General features: G+C 36.5%; 3 protein-coding genes across 4 annotated transcripts in view; 1 reads left to right on the forward strand and 2 right to left on the reverse strand.

The window, feature by feature from the left end:
• Positions 1-16,595, reverse strand: part of LOC140161028 (uncharacterized) — a 125,355-nt gene that overhangs the window by 80,502 nt on the left and 28,258 nt on the right. The gene's annotated exons all lie outside the window — the stretch shown is intronic.
• On the reverse strand, positions 1,954-3,073 carry LOC140160624 (retinol dehydrogenase 14-like). The gene has a single exon (XM_072183917.1). The coding sequence runs from the start codon at positions 3,021-3,023 to the stop codon at positions 2,019-2,021; it is 1,005 nt and encodes a 334-aa protein (XP_072040018.1). The 5' UTR covers positions 3,024-3,073; the 3' UTR covers positions 1,954-2,018.
• LOC140160707 (delta(3,5)-Delta(2,4)-dienoyl-CoA isomerase, mitochondrial-like) lies at positions 3,341-14,556 on the forward strand. 2 transcript variants are annotated; one of them, XM_072184107.1, is made up of 8 exons: positions 3,341-3,521; positions 7,725-7,899; positions 8,470-8,558; positions 9,258-9,382; positions 10,713-10,826; positions 11,185-11,327; positions 12,033-12,183; positions 14,155-14,556. In XM_072184107.1, exons 1-8 carry the CDS (start codon positions 3,464-3,466, stop codon positions 14,248-14,250), a joined length of 951 nt encoding a protein of 316 aa, XP_072040208.1. In that variant the 5' UTR covers positions 3,341-3,463; the 3' UTR covers positions 14,251-14,556. The 2 variants fall into 2 exon arrangements, with proteins under 2 accessions (XP_072040208.1, XP_072040135.1); XM_072184034.1 differs by having other exon boundaries at positions 3,342-3,521; positions 13,957-14,556.

Consider the following 16,595-nt stretch of genomic DNA (forward strand, 5'->3'; position numbering starts at 1 on the left):
GCTTGTCTTTAATTTAATATTTAGGTGCCTACTCTACTTCTGTATTATATGATTGCAAATTGCATTGCATACTAGTAGTAGATACATGTATGACCAACTAGGATATATATATATATATATAATTATGATTTAATAAAATAGATACAATGTATATAAAATCATTGGAAAGCTGGAAAATGTTGCTACCAGATGCAGATGTATATGTACGGTATGTACCGTATTCATCCCATGCCCCTATAAGCACCCATCCAGTGGCTTTACAACAAGCAAACTGTAATTTTATTAGTTTGTTAACTGCCCATGCAAATCTGAATCATGGTCTGAAAAATATGGCACACACTGATGATGATGAATGATTATTTTGCGTCATTTTACGTACTGATGGCTTCAAAACAATGTAAAAAAAATGCACCCACCCAAAATGACTTTGTTAAGTGCCCTAGGCGGTTAACCCTATTCTATTTACCCCCACAAAAGTGGTATACATGTATTTGAGTGGTGTGTTGCAGTGTTATTGGTTGGGTAAAAACCAATAAGTGGCATACCATTGGCAAGCTTGGACTTTAAGCTTTTAGAAAAACAAGTTTAATATTTAATTATGCAAATTTTATGCATATTAGCTCATGAATAATTAATGAGCTCATAGCCAAATATGATCAAAAAATTATTTTCATTTACAATTTTGAAGTGTATGAGTACATCAATGTGGCATTTTTATGCAGTTTTAAATACACTGCCGTGTTTCTACATAAAATAAAAAGAAATCCGAAAGTTACTTTGGACCATATTTAAAAAGTTTATGGACATTTTTTGGGATATTTTAGGGCAAAATTTGGCCTAAAAATGGTCAAAATATACAGGTTTCCAACATTTTAAACCATTTTATGATATGTTAATGGTAGTTATATTAGGGAAAAAGGTGTTTTGTTGATAGAGAAGTGATAAATTATCAAAACTGTTCCAAAGATAAGACCTTATTTGTGTAAATAATTTTTTACACGCACATTAGCCATTTCGTGCCGTATGGCATGGAATTGATAGGGGGTAATAGAATAGCGTTAATGGAACAAATACGGTATACAGTGTGCATGTGAGGCAATTTTTGGTTGGACTTTCACCAAGCCTTGAAATAAGCAAACTGGAACCAGGAGCAATTTGTTTTTGAACATTGCTCCTGGTTCACTGGGATTTTACAAGAACCAGGAGCAATTTCTAAAGAAACAGGAGCAATTTTGAAATAGTAAATCCTTTTCTGCATACAATACAGCACTATTGCATCAAGTGCAAAATTAGAACCAGGAGCAATTTGTTTCAGAAAATTGCTCCTGGTTCATGTTAATTTAACAAGGACCAGGAGCAATTGGTGGCTTTACGAGAGCAAATTTGCTCCCCGCGCCCACTTATTTCAAGGCTTGACTTTCACATAAGGCCAATGAAAGTCAATTCCGAGTTTATCGTCCCTTTTTTTTCCCGGGTTGGTGAGGTGACTTTTTCATTTTTCATTTTTTATTATTTCATCAGATTTCATTATTGACCTAAAATGCGTGTTGATTTAAAGCCACACTCATACATGTTATTTATAAACATGTTTTTATATGGGTAGGGATTAGAAAAGTTAGAAAAGAGCATGGTTTTGGTTCCAAGTTATAAATTTATATGTTTTACAAACAAAAATATATGTTTCCAATTGCTAAAACTGGTGAAAACACCGATACTTTGAAAATAATGAATTATTTTGGCATTTTGAAAATTTGACGCTGGTGTTTTTTGGTTTCCAAAAAGTGACGCTGGCGGGGGACGATAAACTCGAATCGACTTTCACGCTACCTAAAACAAAATATCAAACTGCTTTTGAATATACCATACACTTTAAAAAAATTACTCCTGAAAGAGGAAACTACATTATTATAATAATATTATTGACTATAAATTATAATAATATTATTTACATACAGTAGTGTGTTCTTGGTAGGAACTAAGGGTATGATCAACTGTTCACGATTTATTAATTCTGTAAGTTAAGCCAATCCAGTCATCTTCTCGCTGACCTCCCAAAGTTTCTTTGCAACTGCCTCATCAGCATTTTTTACTTCAGGAAAAGGTTTCTCAGCACAGTCACCGTAGTACCGACCACTAACGCCTTCCAACTCTTCAGCAACTGAACAATAAATGTTTGTTTGTGCACCTTGAACAGGACTCTTGAAAATAAGCCACATCAAGGGGAAAGCCAAGCGCAGCATGATTGGTGGGAAGTGTCGACCAAGCTCGGTTCTCACTACTCCAGGGTGAAGGGTGTAAATACCGACTCCTGAACCTTCAAGTTGGCGGGCAAGTTCTTGAGCAAAGAGTACCATTGCCAATTTGCTATTGCTGTACGCCGCTTCCTTGTTGTATTGCTTCTCTGAATTCAGGTTTTCAAAGTCAATCTTCCCTCGTTTGTACAACTTTGATGACACCATGACAACACGACTGGGCGATGATTTCTTCAGAAGATCAAGTAACCGATTTGTTAGCAGAAAATGTCCAAGATAGTTGACTCCAAACTGCATTTCAAAACCATCTTCAGTCTTCCAAAATGGACACTGAAAAATTCCTGCATTGTTCACTAGAACATCAACTTTGTTTTCTGTTTTCAATATATCATCACAGAACTCATTGACGGATTTCAGAGAGGCCAGATCGAGCTTTTTGACAACAAGATCTCCTTGCCCTGAGCCGAGTCGAAGTCGAATATCTGCCGCGGCCTTCTCGGCTTTGTCAAGATCTCGGCACGCTAGAATCACCCGTGCTTCTCTGCGTGCAAGATCGAGGGCAGTTTCCTTTCCAAGGCCTGTGTTCGAGCCCGTTATTATGACCGTTTTCCCCCTCATTGTTGCTAAACTCCGACATATTCCACCTCCACAGTGCCGCTTGAGAAAGAATACACCGATGCCCACTGCTAAACCAGCTCCAAGTAAATATGGAGAAAGGAAACTTTCTTGTTGCCCCATGGCTTCCTGGCTCGTTCTTGCAGCAGAATCCATCTCAATCAGCACTGCTGGATGACATGTGTTGTTTACAAGGTCAGGAAAGGTCAACATAAATAGTCTGTAAGTGGATTAGCATAACTAACTGTTAACAGTTAATCCAGTTTAGTACTTATGTAAGTGGTTTATAAAAGAATTATTTTATAAAAGATTTATTTTAAACCTTACCACAGGTATAAAAATAAATTTTTGACGCAGTTTTATGATAATAATCATGTATTTTTTTTTTTTAACGAAGTATGGATTGAAACTGAATCCGGTTTACGAGTCACGCGTTTACTCTAACTTGGGTTGGAAAATGTAGGTCAAGGATTGAGGGTCGCCTGGAGGTCACCAATCGTGAATTTGTTTTTATGAAACACCCAGTACAAAACCACTGCGAAAATTCAGAATTCTAGTGTTTTGTGCTTTCTATAAATATTCAGATACAGTAAAAGATGGCTTTATCGTCGATGTCTCGTGTTCTGCTTCGTAACTATCGTCACCTTTCGCTGTGTAAGTAAGCTTAAAACTTATTAATGACAGTGTGACAGAGTGTGCTAGAGTAGACTGCGGAACTCAGTCCTCAATGATAGTCAGTCATTTATCTTTTGGTCGTTATATGACTTTCATTTGAGGGACTGAGTTGTTATAATATATCTTCCGAGGTGCAATTTCAGACAATAGCTGGGGATTAGTGGGGCAGAGGTTATCTATTGAATCCTTTCATGACCACTGAAGCATAGTCAAGTCTGCCAAGGACACTCGGCACAAATTGAAAGACCATAGTGAACTCTCGACAAAAGAATGCATGCATGTCAGGTCAGGGATCGATATAATGGGATAGGCATCGTAGTATTACGTAACACACCGAAAGATGTAGTTTAACTCTAGACAATAGGCGCCATATTGCAGGAGGGTTAGAGTTCATAGAGGAAACGTTAAAGGTTAGTAGATTAGGTCACCGGCACATCACTAATATGTTTCACGAGTTGTAATACCGACAGGTAAAAACATTGATTTTGTAAAATTCTCCCGATTTTTTAAAATTACTAAATAAGGTTAGTACTTCAAACCATTCTTTGATGAATCTATGCAATATGACGGTAATTTTTGAAACATCTAAGAATCAATCTTAAACATCTTCATGATATTCATTTTTTTGCGCATGGTCAAAGCATGCTCTTGCGCTATCAACAGACTTCAAAGCAACAATCATGCGTTAATATTTACAAAATGGCGAATGATGTAGTTTAAGTCGAACAATAGCGTGACCGGCGTGACGTAGTTTTTGGCATTGTTCCTATATGCACTTTCACCCTCCTGGTCAGGTCATCGACACCAATTTGGTGTTTGTTATGACACCAATTTGGTGTTTGTTATGCACCTCGAAATATGTACCTTAAAGTCTGTGTCTAAGAGTGTGCTGTTATGTTGTACATGTCTTCTTCTTCTTTGTTGATACTGTCCAACACCCTTTTTATTTCATGTGATGATCATGTGTCATGTGTGTAGACCAAGAGTGAAAATAAGAGAGCTTGAACCAGGGGCCACTTCGGCAGAAAAAAGTGGCCCCTGGTTCATCAAGATTTGAAGAAACGCAGGGGCCACTTCCAATTACCAAGCCCAAGGGGCCAATAAAAATAAAGATATGCTAATAATGCTGGATGGGTTAAATAAGCCCTGTTTGCTTTAAAATTTGATGTTTTTGGTTCACTATCCAGGGGGCAAGTTTTGTGATAAAAGTGTCCCCTGGTCAACTACAAATGAGATGGAAACGGGGGCCATTGCAGAGTTTCTGGGGGCCAAACGGCTCCTGTCTCCCGCTTAATTTCACCCTTGCCTTGGTGTAGACATGGTAGACTCATGGATGGACTGTGGAACTCAGTCTTCAACATGATAGTCAGTAATTTATCTTTTGGTCGTTACATGACTATCATTTGAAGACTGAGTTCTTATGATACATCTTCCGAGGAGCAGTTTCAGATAATAGCTCGGGATTATTGGGGCAGAGGTTATCTTTTGAATTCTTTCATGACCACTGAAGCATAGTCACGCCTGTCAAGGTCAGGACACTCGGCGTGAATTGGAAGACCATGTCCATGTCACTCGCCACAAAAGAATGTCAAAGGTCATACGACACCAATTTGGTGTCTTTCCGCGCCTCAAAATATGATGCTTAAGGTCTATGACTGCTGTACATGCGCATGCATGCACATGATCATGATGTAGTTGTAGGTATGCCAGTTGAATTCAAATTTGCCATCAAACTGCATCATTTTATATATCAAATTAAAGCCCTTGAGTAAAGAAAGACAAAACTGAAAACCTTTTTTTCATAGCACTTTCCGTAGCAAAGTTACATCTTGTCAAAGATTGACTTTCATCAAAAAGATTCTGCTGGCAAAATTCCCCAAAACAGCATTTCGGGGGTGTTTCTAGATCTTAGTCTCAGGGTTCGAATTCGGCTGTATCGCATAGCAGTTTGCTCCTTATTTTGAAGTAACTGCTACCCAATTTTGCATTTGTATAGCACTTTTTATAGTGTTTTAGTATATGGAAATATCCTGATTATGATGAATTAGCCAAAAACTGCTACGCAAATTTTTTTAACGAATTCGAACCCTGCTTAGTCTCATTATGATAGCAGCTTTTTTTTTATGGAACTGCTATCAAAATCCCTCTAAAATTCCATGTGCAATTGTCTCATCACCATAAAAAAATCATATATTTGGGTCAAGTGAAGTATAGACCTTGACCTACCTGTTCTTTTAAATTTCTATGTAAAATATGTATTGTGTTCTAGGCAAATTTGGTTGATTAACAAATGTGTTAATTAAGGTTTGCCTGGCATACCTACATGATGCATGACATGCGAATTGCGATCATATAAATATCGGCATTCCTTTACTTTTAGAGTTTTTTATTTTTACACGTAATAGCTGCCTTCTGCACTGGTTAGGGTTATGCCCCTGTCAGACTTTCCTGCCGCTGCGGCAAGCGGCAAGACGTATCAACCAATGACAAGCCTTGATTGTGTCCGTTTGTCTACAAAGTAGGTATGCCAGGTGAATTCAAATTTGCCATCAAACTGCATCATGTAGGTTTCCTTGACCTACCTGTTCTTTTAAATTTCTATGTAAAATATGTATTGTGTTCTAGGCGAATTTGGTTGATTAACAAACGTGTTAATTAAGGTTTGCCTGGCATACCTATACAAAGGCATGCGCGTGCACCATACGTACAGCTCAGCGGCAAGCAGCATGGTAGTATGAAACTAGCATTAGGGTTTGGGTTAGGGTTATAACACTGTACTTGAGTATTTCCACAAGGCAGCTATAACATGTAAGAATAAAACCACCAGAAAGTAAAGAAACGCCCATTAGGCCCTTCGCACTTGATTATTAGTTTCCTGTTGAAGATTTTGAAAAAGGGATGAGGTGACTTTTAATTATTAATTATTAATTATCTTTTATTTTCTTTATTTAGTTTGAACTATTACAAGCAACTATTGACGTGTTTTGACTAGAGCGGGCATTTAATTATTTCACAACAATATTTGATTTCATAAATAAGTGAAGGTAGAGTTGTACTCTTTGTTTATTCATCATTATTGTTGATATCATTAAAGTCAGAAAATGGCAAGTGGAAGTAGTTGAAAGTTATTTTAAAGGAGAAAATTTGAAATAAAAATAAAATAATTAATTATTTTGAGATTTTCAATTTTGGACGCGGGCGGTAAACAGGAAACTAATAATCAAGTGCGAAGGGCCTTATCAATATGCATGAAAGCTCTGTGAAAAGGCAGTTACATCAGTAGCGTAGCCAGGAGGGGGTGAGTTCCCCCTGACAAAAACTGAAAGCGAAAAGTGCCCCTCCGACAAAAAATGAAAGAGAAAATCAGGAAAGCAAAAGAAGAGGGGGCCAGCAAGGAGCCCGTTTTCATCAAAATTCATCCTGATCATTTAAATAGTGTAAAATACAAAATTTTTCCAAAAATGAATTGAGACTCAGTCTACCCTCAATACAGAGAATTACGCCACTTGTTCACATTTTGACTATGAGAGCGTGCACAGCTTAAACATGGAAGTGGGGTTCTGATTAGCTGATTCAATCGTCATCAAGTTTCACAGTGAACACATGCGTGACCAGAGATTTTCAAAACATACCCTAAGGTTTCAGGATTTGTCTTGCTCGAGAAGTCTAGCCACAGATTTTCTCACCAATGAGCTTCACATTCGAGGCTAGAGACCATTGCATTTGAAGTCGGATTCGCTGAAGCATGACACCTTGTAAAGCAATGGAAGTTCAGAAGTAAACACAGGTGATCGCATCAAAAATAATTGCAAAAATAATTGCAAAAATTGCACTGCAACAAAATTTTAAATTGTAAAAATAAGCAATCTTTACTCAAACGATACATTGGATACAATTGACTCATCAAAAATAACTTTCATCCAAATTTCATCATTTACAACGTTGCTTAGCGAGTTGAAATCTCAACTTCTGAGCGATGCCGTTTGACACATGAATGCATCAACCAATCATATCCTACCAACTGGGATATATTTTGCTAATTAATTATTTACCTGATTTGATCATTATTTAACTCAAAGATTGAATACCTTTTACGGTTCTTAGTTAGGGTCAGGACTTAGGTTTAGGGTCAATAAAGATTATTGATAGTTTACCTAAAAATCCTGTTTTATATTTATATAGCTGCTCCTAAGGGAGCACATAATATCAGTGTTATCAGCACATCAAGAGGAATGGCATCAGATGCATCGTCATATCAGTTTGAAACACTCAAAGTAACCACACCTCAAGAGAACATCCTCCATGTAGAACTCAATAGACCAGAGAAACGGAATGCCATGAACATGGTGTTTTTCAGGTATGTTTAGGCATATAGTGTATGCAGTGGTGCATGTGAGGAAAAGTGTCATATGTTAACTATAGCTGTAGTTATCACATTAGGCTAATCTTCTTTCCGGGAGGAGTGGGGCACTCGAATTTGAGAGCGACAGGGATGTGCGGACACTGTAGTTTGAAACTAGGGGTCTTTCGGTGAGAGCCTATAGACCGGAAAAGGAGTGTCTTTCATTGAGAAGGCTCCAAAAGGGGTATTTCTGTGAAACTGAAGTAAGTCTTACCAAAAAAGGGGGTCTTTTTATGAGGCTGGGGAAATTTTTGGTCAAGATATAAAATTTGATACAAAATTTTCAAAATTTAAAAAAATTTGAAGAAAAATTATACAAAAATGAGGTCATTCAGTGAAAGATTATTAGAAATTGTCCCAAAATTTTTGAATTTAGGTCTTTTGGTGAGAGTGAGTTCAGTAAAACAAAAAGGGGGGTCATTGGGTGGGAAGGAGTTGAAATATGGAGGTCAATGTGGCCACATATATATATATCAAATACCAGAATACTGCTTACATGTATTTATACTTGAAACTTTTTTTCAGAGAAATGAAAGAATGCTTTACAAAGATTGCAGAAGATTCAGACTGTAGGGTGGTGGTTCTGTCAGGGGCTGGAAAAAATTTCACAGCTGGTAAGTTGACCCCCCCCCCCTGGTAAGTTAAACACCCCCTTTTTAGTTTTAGTAGTGATTTATGTGGGTAAGATTGGGTGGCGCAAATCGTTGTTACTCTTATAAAATCTGAGGTATGTGCTAAATATTGGGATTATCGTTTGATGAATTTCATTTGGGGTGGGCCCTGGTACTGGTAAGAAATTAAGGCTACTTTCCACTGTACAGTCGTACAGTTAACTTTATGATAATAAAAACAATATCTACTGCCATTATGCTATGATTAAATTCTAATTTGCTATTGTAATGGGATGACGAAGAAGAAACATCAGCTATATATGGAAGGAGCATCGGAAGCCCAAGTGGCAAATTTCCATCAGGGAGTTGACCCCGCCCCTGTACCTATGCTTCTATGTCATACAGCCATAGACTAATTAATATATTATATATTAGACTTTATTTCAACACGGAAAGCCCAATTCAACAAAAGTTGTTCTTCCTTGGGGCCGTGCATATACAAACATATATGTCCAAAATAACAAACAATAACAAAAGCTTATATTATCTAGACTTACACATACAAAAATGTATTACAAACTGATTAATTGTCAAAAGCCAAAATGCTGCTAAGCTTGTGTCTACTCGAATCTCTCTAAAAAATGGTGAGTGAATAATGTTGTAGAACAATTTCATATCCACAATCTTTTGTGTAATCAACAGGTCTAGATCTAATGGATGCAGCTACCATAATGGCACCAGATGGGGATCAAGATATTGGCAGGAGAGCAGAAGTCCTTCGTAAATTTATCATACCGTTACAAGAATCAAATACAGTCATAGAAAGAGTGAGTGTCGATCAATGAACAATTGAACATACATGTAGATTCCTGGGGGGCACTTTGGTTTTGGTAGTGGTGTGCCAGTGTGAATTTGAAAGTGGTCCCATCAATATACCAATTTTTCAAGAAATGTGGACCCAGCGATATACCAAAAGTCCAAAATTTTTAGCCAATTTTTTCCCAAATTTTGGCAAAATTTCAAAAATTTTGGCTAGATTGAGGCAAAATTGGGCTATTTTCCAAAAAATAAGATTTCCAAAAAAGGACCCATCCATATTGACCTAAAAAAGGGGGTCATTGATATACCAAAAGGCCAAAAATGCCCCTAGTCGCTGTACATGTGTACCCCTACTCCATTTGAAATTCACACTCCCTGTGTGGAAGATTAAGGTCATGTCTTCCATAGGGGGAATGGATTTCAACTGGAAAAGCCTAGTCTTGGGGTGGGGTGTAAAGATTAATCTTTATCAATATCAGAATGCTATATATGGTGTCTTACGTATTAAGTTCAGGGACAATGGGTTTGTGTTTTGAGTCCGAAGTTTTCCGTTTTACGGAAAACGGAAGAAAATCACGCAATCGGAGGTACAACACGGAAAGTGACATTTTTGTATGATGTGACAAAAATTGTTAAAAAATAAGAGATATAAATGTTAAAAACAATCATCAGTTGTGTATGTCAATTTTTATGATAAAAATACTGTTTAATAATACCGAAATAAAGGTATATTACCAATACATGAACCCCCTATATCTCTCCAAACACCGTAATAGTCGGCCAGAGTATTCCAATGGGAGGATATTGATCGCGATATTGAACACTATATTGTGATATTAATATTGTTGTTTATACATTTTAAACTTTATTCATGGCATGGATTTACAAATTTTGCAACACAGAAAATGGATTTTAGAAATGGTAAACTTCGGACTCTAGTTTGAGTATTGGCACCTACATTTGGGTAGTGGGATAGTGTGAAACTGAAAAATAAAACATGTAAATGTGGGTGGTGGATTTGAGTGCAACCTTACATTCTGACTGGAATTGTAAATGTGTGGTCTTGTGGAAGTGTAAGAGAGTCATGAACTTGGGTGCCTTGATCACTACACCTTGATGGGCATTTGAATGAACGCAATGTGTGATGTGTCATTTTACGCACATAATTACCCACAGATGCTGTGTCCTGTAACCTTCCTGCGGGCATTTTGTCATGGCATTAGTCAAACTATGTTCATTCAGTTGCCAATCCGAGTATACACATAATATTTTGTGTCATTATCAGTGAGAAAGCAACTCCCTTATCACTCATTTCTTATGATTTGTTATTTTCCACAGTGTTTGAAGCCAGTAATAGCAGCCATACACAGTGCTTGTGTAGGCGGGGGTGTGGATATGATCACTGCTTGTGATATAAGGATGTGCACTAAAGATGCCTGGTTCACAATCAAGGTAAGTTACTGCCTCCCAAGTGAAGAGAAACAGTATTTGCTATTTTGTATTTTTACCAGGGAGGGCCAATGTTTATTTTTTTGGCAGCAATTTGTAGTTTCCTTATACCATGTTCAGACCTGAAACTTGTCCTCTTTTTAGCTGATTTCCTCTTTCTTTATTCCTGAAATTTACACATTATTTGTTATTTTCAGCCCAATATAATTTTCCTCTTTTTAAAGCGTTTAAAACAGGGTTTTTCTTTTTCTTTCTTGTCGCCAAACAGGCTGGTGGGATAAACAACCTGCGTTTTAGTTACTGTGTGGCTTCAGACACCTGATACTTGATTTTACATCTTTTTATTTGTTTATCTGTTTAGGAAGTTGATATAGGTATAGCTGCAGATCTTGGGACATTGCAGAGGTTTCCTAAAATTGTAGGCAATGACAGTTTAGTAAGGGAATTGGCGTACACAGGAAGAGCACTACCCTCTGAAGAGGCTAAAGAAGTAGGACTAGTCAGGTAAGACTGATACAAGATGGTGCTCATTTTTTCAGGATTGAATCACCATCATAGACTGTTGCATACAAAGTCAATAGCAAATTCTGTCATCCAAAAACTCATACATGGGGAGGAGAGGGTGCAATATTCTTGAGGATGCACCATTGTTGATTCATGCATAGCTGCTGTGTGGAATATGTTCATGTAACCAGGTGCATCGGGCAGTCGAACGCATCTGACCTAAATAGCTGGTTGTTCAGGTATAGTGTTAGATTTGCATAATAAGCCACATAACTGATCTTGTTTGTAAAATCCCAGCAAACATGTAACATTTGCAGAAAATGTTTAAAAAACTTTAAATGTTGGGTTCTATAAAGGATATATAAAAAGTGATGTTTTTAACATTCCTTTCAAAAGTCATTCAAGAGTCATATAACTAAAATGTTTTCTATGTGTGGAACTAAAATGTTTTTCTATATGATGACATCAATTTTCATTGTTTTATAAGTACAGTGGAAACTCATTATAACGAAGTTGTCAGGGACAGAGAAATTAGTTCTTTATATCCAAATTTCGTTATATCAGGGTTGTAAAAACAATAAATAACAAAAGAATTTTGTATCTTGGTTCTGGAAAAATACTTCTTTATAACAGGGTTTTTCTTGTATCAGATTTCGTTATAATGAGGTTTTACTGTACTTCTTTTTATGCCATTTTTGCCAACAGTCGCATTTTCCCAGATAAGGAAGCCTTGATGGATGGTGCAATGGAGCTAGCCAAAGTGATTGCATCAAAAAGTCCAGTAGCGGTACAAGGGACAAAGTCTAGCTTAGTGTATTCAAGGGACCACTCAGTTAATGATGGCTTGGATCATGTGGTAAGTAATTGATTAATTGATGTAAGGAATTGATTGATTAGTTGATTGATTGATGATTTTATTGATTAGTGTTAGGGAGCAGCATGGCACACTGGTTAGAGGTCCTGGGTTCAAATCTCCACAGAACAAAAAAAATCAAATCCCCTCTCTCAGTAGCTCATCTGGAAAAGGTGGGTACCGTAGATGAGCCATGATGAAAGACCTTGCTTGTTACAGTCGGTTTCAATCAGAGTAATAAGCTCGATTGTTGGCTCCTCTTGCCTGTCCTGTAAACTGATGAGGACTCGCAGATTTCAAACCCAAGGAACCAAATGGTCCATGAAGATTTTAGCTTATTTCAAGCAATGTAATGAAAGCTACCATGGCCTCTATGCAGAAAACAGATGCAACTTTCTCCAAATTATAATGGACATGAACTGTGGCATTATGGTTATTCCTTCATATAATTTTACACGAAATTAGGGTTAGGGTTAAGGTTAGGGTTAGTTTAGGGTTAGGATTAGGGTTAGGGTTAGGATTAGGGTTATGATTAGGGTTAGGGTTAGGATTAGGGTTAGATTACATGAAATAATTACATGAAGGATCGACCGGCATTATGTATGGAGAGAATCCACAAACAGTCAACATTAATGTGTATATTTTCACTGGAAAATTTTCTGGACACGTGACCAATGCATATCAATGTGAGTGTAACCTCGAGCCTGATCCCTGACCCCCGGTGGTGACCTCGCTATTCAAGTCTTAGTAATTTTGAATTGGAATAGTATTCTTGGCCGTAATTTCGATAGAAATTCGTGCATTGCAAATTTATTGAATATCATGCAATCTTAATTTCTTCACAATATCATCAAAACGTAATTTCAAAAATATCTACCTACGGAAAAGAATATTTATCTATGGAAACTCTTACCATAATATTATTAACTTGCGACAAGTTACTTATTTTGCATAAAAGGAGGAATTCTTCCTATTCATATACATTGGAAGACCACACGCTATGCTCGGGGTCACATTCCATAATGCTAATATGTCTGCCCATGGTTGTCACATGTCCAGACAATTTTCCCGGGAAAATTTACCTATTAATTTTGACTGACAAAGCTGTCTATCATGCTCCTGAGTGGGGTTACTTAAAGGAGTATTTCGTGATCCTAGCATCCTCTTTTTATGACATTTTTCAGTACATATCCACGAAAAAGCATATTCCCAAAATTTCAGTTGATTCCGATATTATGCTTATGCGAGTTATGCATGATTATGTGTATTACATTGCTCCATAGACAACACGTTGTAATTACGTTCTGGTGCACCAGAACGAAATTCAAATTTCACGATATCTTTGCTAAACTAATTAATCTGCAAGAAATATTTTGTACATAAACATTATGTAGCCAGAGGTTTCCAGTGATATAAAAATCTCAACTTTTTGGAGAAAAGTGGGGATGAGGCTGTGGATCACGAAATGCCCCTTTAATGGAATGGGGGATTGGTGGGGATATGCAGACCGGGTATGCAGACAATGCATTTTCAGACATTTAACTTTGGGTCGCAATTTTCAGAGATGAAGTGTTTTTGCAAATTTTTACCAACTGATTTTTAGTAAAATGTGTGCAAATTTACTGTAATGTTGAAGCAAAATAATAAAAAAATAGTAAATTTTTGGATTTCTTTGTCAAATTTGGTATATTTTTGGGGTGTATTTTTGGACCATGCTCCTTCAAGCCTTACTCCATTGTTAATTCTTTTCTTTCATTGCCGTTTTTCTTTACACAGCGTGTCTGGAACATGTCAATGTTGCAATCAGAAGATATGATGAAAGCTGCCATGGCCTCTATGCAGAAAACAGATGCAACTTTCTCTAAATTATAATGGACATGAACTGTGGCATACTATAAAAGTCAGGCATGAAAGCCTCAAAGCCTTAGTCCATTGTTAATTGTTTTCTTTCATTGCTGTTTTTTCTTTATACAGCGTGTGTGGAATATGTCAATGGTGCAATCAGAAGATGTAATGAAAGCTGCCATGGCCTCTATGCAGAAAACAGATGCAACCTTCTCTAAATTATAATAATGGACATGAACTGTGGCATACTGTAAAAGTGGAACTTTTTGCATAATTTTAATTTTTTTTGCGCTTTACCAATTTTGAACAACTTCGCTTGTTTTAGCGATTTTGAATTTTCATACATACAGTAGACCTAAGCATAAAAGAACATATTTGGCCATTTTAAATTTCATGGTAGCTTTGTTGAGCGCGAAAATTAACATTCCACAAAAAGTTCCACTTTTACAGTGAATGGTGACATTTTGAAAGAGGGAATCTAAACAATACAGGCTGTATCAAAATGATTAGCATCATCAGTTTCCAGCCATTATGGAATAATCCTTTGTTGTCCCAGTTTTTATACTTTGGACATTCAATACATATTTACTTATATTAGGGATGACCATCATAATTTCATGTTGCCCCTATTGCTACAAAAGATTGTTTTCTGGAAAGAACTCATCAACAGAAGTATTTTGGTGGTTAAATTGTCAAAATCGGTCAAAAACTTTTCGAATTATGAATTTTCAAAGTTTCCCATTCTGACCGGTCATTGGAACGAAATAAATTGACAAAGTCTAAAAATAGCAATGTGAGCAAAATTGGTATAAGCATATATTTACCTTTTTATATTTCTTTATTTTAATATATATATGCAAACATGAAACAAGCATATTGTGAAAGTATCAAAGGGTTTCTTATGAAATGGCACTTTACTAGTCAATAGCATTAAGTATTTCTTCAAACCGAAGCACTGAAATCATGCTTTTAGAAAACATTTGCTCAAAATCATCCATAATGGCCGAAGTGGCACAAAATCAAAAGTCCAGGTGAACTTTTTTCCACAACAATATACACTAGACATAAGAAAAATACTAATGTACTACAAGGGATTTTTAACATAGGAATCCAAACAATCAAGTACTAACATGCACAGCTTTGTCCTGATATCACTTCTGGGGTTTTAACAAAATGTTTAACCTCTATTGTGATTGGCAGCAGCATAAGGTATCTCTTTGATAGCTGATAATGCCCAGCCATTCAGCAAGTGGCTAATAACTGACCTTGATAGGCTTGAATGAATACTGTCATCTGCTACAAAACCATCACACTCTAGGACCTGGTCACTCCATATGCTACAGGGAGCACAGTACTTTAACAATGGAGTGAAAGACTCATTATTGATTAGGCGCATATTTTAAAAGTACAGCTCCTGTGCGTGTATAGCAGCAAGTCAGTGCAGATGGTATAAATATAAGAAAATGTTTAGGGTTGAGATCAGGTGAACAATTCATCAAATGAGCACAAAACTTCATATTTATGTTCAGAAAGGTGTCTATTTAACATGATTCGAAAGGTATATGGAAATTCCAAAGGGAAGCTGGTGATTTAATTTTTAACTCGAGATCTACTTGTCCATTTTTTTAACCTTTTTACAGAGGGTATGATAGAGGTAATAACGACAACTCTGCCAAATTACAACTCAGTAGGTCAAGGTGTTCACCTGATCTTATTCATCTGAATATTTTGTGCCATTCTGAGCAGTGCTGCATTTGGCCACTGGCAATTAAGCGCACTGTGGCGATGGACCAATTTTGACTCACACTTACAGAAAAAACAAATAAGTTATGTTGCTGTAATTTGCAGGATAGTTACGAAACATAATTGGCATTAACATCTCCAATTTTTACAGAAAAATTATGAAAAATAAAAGAATGAGCTCAATTTATAAATGTCTGTGCAAGCAGTGCACAGTTGAGCTCCCTGCATGCCTATGGGAGTGTTCTAATCAAGTTGATGGTTCATTGGTCATCCCTACTTATATGCATATTTTTCACTTATTCTGCCAATGCTTGGTCCCATCATGGCTGGATAAGAGAGGTTGGACTGTACAATGTGGTGAACTGTGATCTTTACAAAAACAACCCTTCAGATTTAAACAATTTCTTGTTGGAAAACTGGAGTGAATAGATTGTAAATATTTTAATAAATTCAATGTTATAGAATATCAAATAATATGAAATAACAAACTATCATACAAATATGTGTCTTTCATATTTATTTGGCTTTATCTGTACAATAATTTACATTTCTTATACAACTTAAAATACATGCTAACAATACTAGTATGCACCTTGCACAGTATGATTATTATAAAACCAACTCGGGCAATAAAATAAGAAATTCAGACAAGAGATCATGTACTTTCTTGGTTGCACTCATCATGTTTGCAATGCTGATTCCATTAAAGCTCTGCGAGCTAGCCATTATAGGCTTCAACATAAAATATTTTCTCAAAATATCAAGAGCTATCTTAAGAACCACTGAACCAATATTAGGCTTGTTTGTACTCATTTTAATGCATTTTA

Source organism: Amphiura filiformis, chromosome 1 (assembly GCF_039555335.1).
Source record: "Amphiura filiformis chromosome 1, Afil_fr2py, whole genome shotgun sequence".
Taxonomy (NCBI): domain Eukaryota; kingdom Metazoa; phylum Echinodermata; class Ophiuroidea; order Amphilepidida; family Amphiuridae; genus Amphiura; species Amphiura filiformis.

Coding starts and splice junctions, on each gene's coding strand:
- LOC140160707 (XM_072184107.1), top strand. CDS start 3,464: ATGGCTTTATCGTCGATGTCTCGTGTTCTGCTTCGTAACTATCGTCAC. Junction 8,559..9,257: donor TGGAAAAAATTTCACAGCTG/GTAAGTTGACCC, acceptor TGTAATCAACAG/GTCTAGATCTAATGGATGCA. Junction 11,328..12,032: donor AAAGAAGTAGGACTAGTCAG/GTAAGACTGATA, acceptor TTTTGCCAACAG/TCGCATTTTCCCAGATAAGG.
- LOC140160624 (XM_072183917.1), bottom strand. CDS start 3,023: ATGGATTCTGCTGCAAGAACGAGCCAGGAAGCCATGGGGCAACAAGAA.